Here is a 9829-nt window from a genome sequence, read left to right on the forward strand (position 1 = left end):
ATATATATATATATATATATATATATATATATATTTTTTTTTTAAGCAAAATTTATTATTGTAGATACTTAGCAACTAAGTTATGCAAAGGTGTGCAAGCTCCTAAATATGTAAAAAAACATTTATTTATTTATTTTTTATCATATAATCAAATGAGGAAGGGCAGCACATCTGACCTGTTTTCAGGTTGTCCAAGACAGGTGTGAGTTGGTGGGGAAGGGAGAAGAAAAAACAACAACAACATATGCATTGCTATCGAATGAAGCAGCACATTAGGATATTAAATTTGCATGCTTGCAACAGAATGGACCTTTCTAATGGCACACAAAGGCCAGGTGGTGTTGTTGATTAAGTCTACCACTCAAGAATGGGTACAGTCTGTCCCTAGTCCTACATAGTGGAATCAAACTGAGAATCACAAGATTGTAAAGCTAACTTCCTTAGAACTAGTTAGCCTTCTGTTTTTGGCCATTCCTGTACTCCTAGCTATATGTGACCCATGGTTGTATTTACACCTATATCTATTACTGTACTCATAGTGATAACTGTACCCACAGCCATATCTGTAACCATGGCTTTGCCCATCTATTTCTTTGCTGCATGTTTTTCTTCCACCAACATAAAAAGTATTTATTTTCTAAGATAGATTTATGATAACAAATGTCCTAAAATTTAAAGTGGAAGACACTGGGTCAATTTCTACCAAGAAGGTCTTTAATCAAAGGCATCAAACTATAGTCATTGTCATTTTTTTTATAGCTATGTAAGACTATATTATCTAATGTATCTTTTACTTTTTTAAAGATGGTAGTGTGATTTGAAAGAAATTTAGTTGCCTTTTCTACAGGTTGAGAAACAACACATTCCCTTGTCAGCTTGTCTCATAACTCTGTGTCTTATACTGTAGCAATGCCCCCTATATACAAATAACCAACTATCAACATAATTTGACCATCACTTAGAAACTTAAATATTCACATAAAATGTATTACTCCATACCCTCCTAATTTTAATAATGCTCTAACCAAAATCATCAAAGTAGAAAATAGCCTCTACATGAGCTTAGATAATCATAAATGAAAAAATAAATTGGTAATTTAACAAAATTTGCTTTCTTTCACCCCTCCTTGATTCTCCTTGTAATTATGTATGATGATTTATAATCAAAGTCAGATGTATGTTTGCTATTTTAGCTGTGATGCATGTGTATTGTTATTATTGTAGGCACATCAGACCGAGGCATTGCATTTAACCAGTACCTGGTGCATTATCTGGCTGTGGAGGATTGTTGATGGACAAGCACTCATGCAGATGGTGCTAATTGCAGTTTTTATAGATAAAATTTGGGTGTGTATACATTTAATTTGTTATTTTGTAACTGCTGTAGATTTTGGTAACCTGTTATCTTAATGTATTTCTTTTGATCTCTAACCTTCATAGTGGTAAAGATGGCACTTTCTGAATATTTTTTTATCTATACAGTTTTAATTAGCATTTTCTCTAATCATTTTTGGATACTATTGGTGTATTTTACTTCATATAAAATATTTCCAAGCTCAAATCAACCAGATCAGTTTTGCCTTTCTTCCTTACGGTGTTAATTGTTGTATTCTTCAACAGGTTTAAAATCAATGACTGCATACTGGAGCTTTAATATAACTCTTACTTTTCTTTAGTCTCACTTCGAAATGTCTCTCACTGTCAGTTCCAAGCACCTTTTATACCTTTTCTCTGCTGGAGAGTTACATAGATAGCCAGACACCTAATACTGGAGTTGTTTCCCTGCTTTTGTGTTCATGTCAGTACAACATCTCCAACCAGTAATTAGTGTTTTTCTCACATGTAATTGTTAAACCTGAAGGGAAGCTGGTGTCTCCAACTTGACTCACAAACTTCAGGGCTAGCTGGTGCTTCTTGGACATCCTCTGTGGCATAGAGAAGAGGAAACTTGCATGCCAAAACAACTGCTATCCTTCCTTAAAAAATAAAAAAATAAATAAATAAAAACAATCCCTTACCCAGAGTTACACGAGATATGTCTTGAGTGCAGATCCATTGTCTCCTGAAACATTAGAAGTCCCACATGTATAATGATTGTGTTGTGGGGCTTTTGGGGAAGACTCAGTTATTGTATCCTCATTGAAGGATGTTTTATTGATGATGTTTCACTCTTAGTTTGTGTGGTACTCTTCCTATTATTCATATTTCTTTACTCTGACTTTTATTGATAATGAACTAGCATTGTTGGATCTTCCAGGTGTTTTATGCAAGTCTATCATTTGACCCTGTAACAAGACTACATATATTGCATTTGTGTGCTAACTTGCTGGTATTAAAACATCTCGTGTTTTTGTACTGGTTTATTGTTCAATAGATTCATGCTGGACATGTCCATAGTTTCAATTTCTGTTTAAAAGTCAGTATTCACACCTTGTCTCTTGTACTGCTTTCTGCTCATATTTAACAGTATCTGCCCCAATCCACCTAGCTTTGAATAAGTACTATAAGTATAATCCATTGTTGTGAACGGTGGGAATACTGTTTAATTAACAAATGTTTTTTCGTAGTACTGATTTTGAAACCTCATCCTTAAGGAGCTAGCCAGGTCATGGTAAAAATATTCACACAGGTGTAGACATGACTGTGTGGTAAGAAGCTTGCTTCTCAACCACATGGTTCCAGGTTCAGTCCCACTGCATGCACCTTGGGCAAGTGTCTTCTACTATAGCCTTGGGCTGACCAAAGCCTTGTGAGTGGATTTGGTAGACAGAAACTGAAAGAAGTCCATTCTGTATATATATATATATATATATATATATATATATACATACATACATACATACATGTGTGTGTGTGTTTGTCCCCCACCACCATTTGACAACAGGTGTTGGTGTGTTTACGTTCTTGTAACTTAACAGTTCAGCAAAACCTACTGATAAAATAAGTACTAGGCATAAAAAGTCCTGGGATGGATCTGTTCCACTACAACCCTTCAAGGTGGTGCCCCAGCATGGTCTCAGTCAAAATGACTGAAAGAAGTAAAGGATAAAAGTAAAAGACAGTAGAACACTATCAATCATTTCTACCATCACTCCATGGCTAAAACACTGAGAACATTGAATTTTCCTGATGTCACACACACGCACGCACGCACGCACACACACACTCTTTCTCTCTCTCTCTTTCTCTCTCTCTCTGCAATAACAAAATATGGTAGTAAATTTTCATTTTGTGTTTCAGGAATTTTTGACGTTTATGCTTTACGTGGGCTGGGCTGTACTCATAGGGATGCTCATTCTGAGTGAAATTCAAATTCGATATGTAAGTATTTATTCTCTTGTTTTATTTATAGACAGTCATCTAAGCATTTTGAAGTTACTTCATTACATATAGCACAGGCATGAAGTAGTTCTTTCATCATCAATTAACATCCATGTTCCATGCTGGCATGGGTTGGACTTCATTTTATATATATAATTTATGGGTTACTTCTCTATATTATATATAAATAAGTTTATATATGATAGGCACATATGTGGCTGTGTGAATGAGAAACTTGCTTCCCAGCCATGTGGTCTCATGTTCAGTCCCACTGCATGACACTTTGGGTAAGTGTTTTCTATCATAGTCCTGGGCCAACCAAAACCTTGTGACTGGATTTGGTAGACAGAATCTGAAAGAAACCTGTCACACATATCCTTCCCTCCTTCATTTGTTATTTATTTATATGTTACTCACCTATTTCAGAATGTGCCCTTCGCATATTCTGAAGTTTATTATGGACTGTGCATTTAATAAAGTGTACACCTCTGGATAGCTCAAGAGTGGATTGTATACTCAGTTGAATCTAATTTTCTTCAAGCACTACAGGGATTTGTTTCTGCTGGTACTTATATACCAAGATTGATATTTGCAAATTATTGTTGTGTGTGTATTTTACACCAACTTAACCAGGCGTAGCAACTTGAGTACCTTATTCAACTGAATCTTACATATATATATATAAGTCAAATATAAGGTTAAAGAATTAAGGTAAAGAAAATACATGTTAAACACAGTATTGAAACCTTATTTCTGAGTAAGTTCCAGGTCGTGTGTCTGCAAAGAACATTCACCACTTTTGGCTACCAGGCATCATCAGCGATAGTTAGCAAACATCATTGTAATAATTCCAGGATGGACGTTGGGCATATATTAAAGATAAAAAGAGAAGTCTGAATGTACCAATAAAATTTTTTTTATTACCACAACAATTGTTTCATCTTCAAGATGCACTGTTCCCCTGTGGGCATGGAATTATGCAATAACACCAGATGCAATGCACAGTACATAGAAGACTTCTCAGGTAGGATGATAAAGTTTTAAGCTGGGAGATTTACATTTGAGTTTTGCTGTTTGAGAGATTTTAACAGTTAGACAGTCACACAGACAAAGAGACACACATTCTTAATTTTAAATCAATGCAAAGACATAAAGATGCATACATTAATAACTATATCCATGGGCACATACCAGCACTCACCACATGTATGTCAGTCAATCTTACATGCACACAGCTATACATACATACAGAAACACACCGACACACATGGATACATCCCTCAGGGCACAAATATTCACCCACCCAAACACATACAGAGATCACATCAACACTTCCACCATGGAGCACATGCATGCGGACAGACACACTCACACCCTCATGCAATGCTTATAGACCCCTGCACGCACACACTCCATCACACCCACACCACAAGACATACAAATCCAAATGTACATTGACACCCACAGTCTCACATGTCTGCAGGCAAGTACACTTATAGTCTCACACAATTATACACACACACATTCATACAGACATCTGTAGAAAAGGCGTAGGTAGAAACTCCGTAAGATGTACCCGATGTAAGATATGGACACATAAGAGGTGCAGCAATATCAAAGAAGGCTAACTGGGAAGATAGTTTTTGTATGTGGCATATGCTCAGGTGCTATAAACACAGAAAATGTGCAGAAAACAACTTCCGTCACATGCCAGTGGGAAAAACTAGAAGTAGTTGATTGCTTCTATTACCTAGGTGACCAAGTCAGTAGTTGGGGTGGGTGCTCTGAGAGTGTAGCTGCTAGAATAAGAATAGCCTGGGCAAAGATCAGAGAGCTCTTACCTTTGCTGGTGACAAAGGACCTCTCGCTCAGAGTAAAAGGTAGACTGTATGACGCATGTGTGCGAACAGCCATGCTACATGGCAGTGAAACATGGGCCGTGGCTGCTGAGGACATGCGTAAGCTTGCAAGAAATGAAGCTAGTATGCTGAGAGAAAAGTTGGACATAAGAAGCATCAGATGTGGTGTGCAAGAGAGACAACTGTGCTGGTATGGTCATGTGTTGCGTTTGGATGAGGACAGCTATGTGAAAAAGTGTCACACCCTAGCATTAGAGGGAATCTGTGGAAGAGGAAGACCTGGGATGAGGTGGTGAAACATGACCTTCAAACGTCGGGCCTCACGGAGGCGATAACAAGTGACTGAGACCTTTAGAGATATGTTGTGCTTGAGAAGACCCGGCAAGCCAAGTGAGACCATAACCGTGGTCTATGCCAGTGCAGCTTAACTGGCCCATTTAAGAGTACCCTTCAATCATTGGGCAATAAACTGCGCTTGTGAAGACCTGTTGAGTCAAGTGAAGTCATTGCCGTGGCCAATGACAGTACCACCTGATTGGCACCCGTGTTGCTAGCATGTAAAAAGCACCATTTGAGTGTGATCGTTGCCAGTTCCGCCTGACTGGCTCCTGTGCCAGCGGCATGTAAAAAGTACCATTCAAGCGTGGTTGATGCCAGTGCTGGCTGACTGGTCCCATGCCAGTGGCACGTAAAAAGCACCATTTGAGGATGATTGTTGCCAGTGCTGCCTTACTGGTTCCTGTGTAAGAATGTGCATGTGCATGTGTCTTTGTCTGTCTAACTGTTAAAATCTCTTAATACAGCAAAACTCAAATATAAATCTCTCAGCTTAAAACTTTATTATCCCACCTGAGGAGTCTTCTTTTGATGACGGTTCTGAAGTTAGTTTTTGCTATTGTAATATTTCAAATTAGTTGTTTGAATTTCTAAACTCTTAGTAGCTCTGATCTTGAGAGTGGTAAATGTGCCTTTATATAGTTTTGTATGTCTTGTATAGGTAGTAAATCTGGTTGATATAATCGTCTTTGTTGTATTTATTCATATTTTGTCTATTTTTGCTTTCAGCTCCGTGAAAAGGTTCGAATATAGAAGCTGATGTAGGAAAACTAATCTCCAGACTGTTGAGGGCAGGAATCTGCCTCTTTATACACTCTCCACCTGAACCATTTCTCAGAAGCATGTCTTTAAAAAAAAAGAACCCAAAAGAAACACTGCTTTCTCTATGCCATCATTATTTTTTTTTTCTGTTTTGTTTTGTTTCTAAAAGATAAGGAAATATTATGCTAACCTACCTTTAACTGCATGGCTAAATACAAAAGCAGTCTAGGTTGACATATTTATTTTTCCTTGAATGATGATGTAGTATTATAAAATCTTCATTGTACTTGTTAGCATCAATTATCTCACCCTTTAATTCTATCCTAAATTTTTTTTTCTTTGTTGCTACAACAGTTATAAAATATGTTGTATTATATGCTATAATTGATTTTTTTGAATGTTACCAAGGTTCATCAAAGTCCTTTTGTTATTTAATGTATTTTTTGTGGGTGTGGGGATTGAGAGGGGTGTGTTCATTTTTTTTCTTTTTTTAAATATATTTTGAGAGAAGAGTTTTCACAATGTAAATTGATATTTAATTGCTGGCTATGATTGTGGTTTGGAGCTTATTTGACATTGATATTCATTGAGGTGAGAGTGAAGGTAGTGCAGTGCTGAGAAGGGAAATAGATGGTATAGGGAACAAGAAAGGAAATGGTTGAGAAAAAAGGGAAGAAATATAATTTAAGATTATAAAGCCAAATTAAACAAACTTGACCTACTTACCTCTCTGCCTCTTCTGCTCAGTATATGTCCTGCTCTCTTTTATAAATAATACATTATATATGGTTTAGTAAACATAGAAAATGAAAGCAAACAAAGAAAATTTGTTGATTTGTCCCTTTCACCAAAATTGGGTTCTGAAATGTCTTCTTTCACTGTCATAATATTTGATGTGAAGAATGACATCTCAATAGTTCCTTATTTGTGACAGTATGATGAATTGATTTGCATCCCTTTACAGTCTCAATTCAAATCCCACCAAGGTCAACTTTGCCTTTTGCCCTTTTGATGTGTATAAAATAAGTACTGTTTGAGTACTGGAGTTGGCTATACCCAAACCCCAAATTTGAGGCTTTGTGCAAAAGTTAGAAATCACTATGAGAAAATGATTTGGCCAGGTCTTAGCAAAATACAAATATCAGCTACTCTCTTAATACTAGTGATCCCTAAAACAGTTTTTATTTTATTAATTAATTTTGTTTTCTAGTGTGTGTGTGTGTGTGTGTGTGTAAATCACCAAATTCTGCTGACTGAAACAATCTCTTCATGTGCTTCCAAAAATCAAGACTATTTTTCAGCAAACCTGAAGCTCTTCATTAAACCACTTATTTTACTTCCCATTTTGTACTGACCAAAACCCAGTACTATCCCTACCTCTTTATCATGTATTTCCCTTGCTATTTCAAATTTTTGTTATTTTCTTCAGTTTGTCTTAGGTACAACATTCACCACCACCACTACTACTACTTGCAGATAAGCTACAAATTCTATTTTTTGAGAGCAACTGATTTGACAGCTCTCTACCTTTAAAGCTTTCTATCTGTACAAGCTAAGTCTCTGGTTCCAAGACATGCTCTTCACTAATGTGGACAAGTAGCTATCAACTAACCTGGACATGTAAAAATTATGCCAGGTCAGAATATCAGTTGACTAAAGAAAATAATAACAAATCCATATATTCCCATTTATGTAGATTACTTTTATTTGAGGTTTCCTAATATCCATGAAAAATCATCTTTATCATAAATTTGACAGAAATGGTAGAATGCTGAACGAATACCTTCCCCTATACTCAGTATTTAGCTCTATCCCTCTACATAATGAGTTTGAAATCTGCTACTTAATATTTCTGTGATTCATTAAGTCATTTATATTCCTCTTCCTCCCTTACGAATTTGTAGTTTTGTGACTGAGAAATTGTGATTATATAAAAAAGAGATGGTGATTTGGCAGAAAGGGTGTGGAGATGGGTGAAGGTATTAGACCACAAATTTAAATACCCCTGCAACCATTTTGTTATGTTTCTGGAGAAGAACACTTTTGTCTGAGCTTTCACTTAGCTGCTCAGAATGTGTACCAAATTGTTTCAGTTTACCCAGCTGTTCAGAATGGGTACCAGATTGTCTGGAAAAGGTTCAATAGACTGGGTCATCCATTAAAAGTTACTTCCTATCTTGAAACTGTCAAGTAGGCGACCCTTTTTATCACACTAGTGCAATAAATACTAAATCTGGATTTTTTTTTCTCCAAGTTTGTGTCTCTTTGTGGTTAACTTGACATCACACTGAGATCAAAGCTGATATTCAATCAACAATGCAGTATTTGTTCAGGTTCTTTATGTTCTGAGTTCAAATCCTGCTGTGGTTATCTTTACTTTTCATCCTTTTTGGAGTCAACAAACTAAAATACTAGTCAAATACTGAGGTCAATGTAGTTAATGAACCTCCTCCCTTCAAATTTCAGATTTTGTGCTGATGTTATTTTATTTTATTTTATGTTATTTATTAAACTTAACCATATTTAGGTTTGTATCTGCTATCTTCAGTTCAAATTACATCAGGGTCTGTTTCACCTTTCTTACATCTCCTAGAGAGGTGGTGGGGTAAAATAAGCACCAAATAATCAATTAAATTCACTCTTTCCTACCTTAGCAAGTTTTTAGTCTTGTACCAATGTGAGAAATTATTATTATTATTATGATTATTATTATTATTATTATTATATAAGATGGCGAGCTGGCAGAGTCATTAGCACACCAGACAAAATGCTTGGCAACATTTTTTATGTCTTTACGTTCTGAGCTCAAATTCCACTGATGTTGACTTTGCCTTTCACCCTTTTGGGGACAATAAAATAAGTATCAGTCAAATATTGTTGTTGATGCAATTGATTCTCCCTCTCCCTTTGAAAACTGCTGGCCAAAATTTGAAACTATTATTATTATTATTGGGATTACATCAACCCCAGTACTTGACTGATACTTATTTTACTGACCCTGGAAGGATGACTGGCTGAGGCTAATTTTGAAATTCATCCTTTCAGGGTTGCCCTCCCACTAAAATTTCAGGTCTTGTGCTAAAATTTGAAACCATTATTATAAATTTATTTATTTCAAAATTTTTGTATCTCATCCCTATGATGGAATTTAGGTGGGTTTACTCTTGGGATATTAGTATTCTGGTTCATGTTATGTGTGCTGCTTTACATCACTGTTTGGATCTTTTTTAAAACGGGGGCCACATTTTTCATTAATGTTTTACGTAGTGTTTTTGGTACAGAAAGACTTTCAAACTTCGTATACTTATCTATTTTGTGTTATAGAACAGAAAAATATTTTTGTATTCGAATTTATTTCATGTAAAAAATTGTCTTATTTCGATAATTTCAACCAATCACTGACGTCCTCTCAGCCGATATACATTAAGTGCCGACTACATAAACAAACGATTCTTCGTTTTATTTGCTTTTTTTATTTTAAATTTGCTTTAACCCTAACCCTAAGCCTAACCCTAACCCTAACCCTAACTCTAACCCTAGGGTTAGGGTTA

General features: G+C 35.9%; 1 protein-coding gene across 3 annotated transcripts in view; it reads left to right on the plus strand.

Moving 5' to 3' along the window:
- Positions 1 to 9534, plus strand: part of LOC106883106 (ceramide phosphoethanolamine synthase) — a 74376-nt gene extending 64842 nt beyond the window's left edge. For all 3 annotated transcript variants that reach the window (XM_052977897.1, XM_052977889.1, XM_052977882.1), the window contains 3 exons: positions 1225 to 1347; positions 3241 to 3321; positions 6246 to 9534. In XM_052977897.1, the coding sequence (XP_052833857.1) occupies positions 1225 to 1347; positions 3241 to 3321; positions 6246 to 6269 (228 nt within the window). In that variant the 3' untranslated portion in view covers positions 6270 to 9534. The remainder of the gene's footprint in view (positions 1 to 1224; positions 1348 to 3240; positions 3322 to 6245) is intronic.
- The last annotated feature ends 295 nt before the right edge of the window (positions 9535 to 9829 follow it).

This window comes from Octopus bimaculoides, chromosome 2, assembly GCF_001194135.2.
Source record: "Octopus bimaculoides isolate UCB-OBI-ISO-001 chromosome 2, ASM119413v2, whole genome shotgun sequence".
NCBI lineage: Eukaryota > Metazoa > Mollusca > Cephalopoda > Octopoda > Octopodidae > Octopus > Octopus bimaculoides.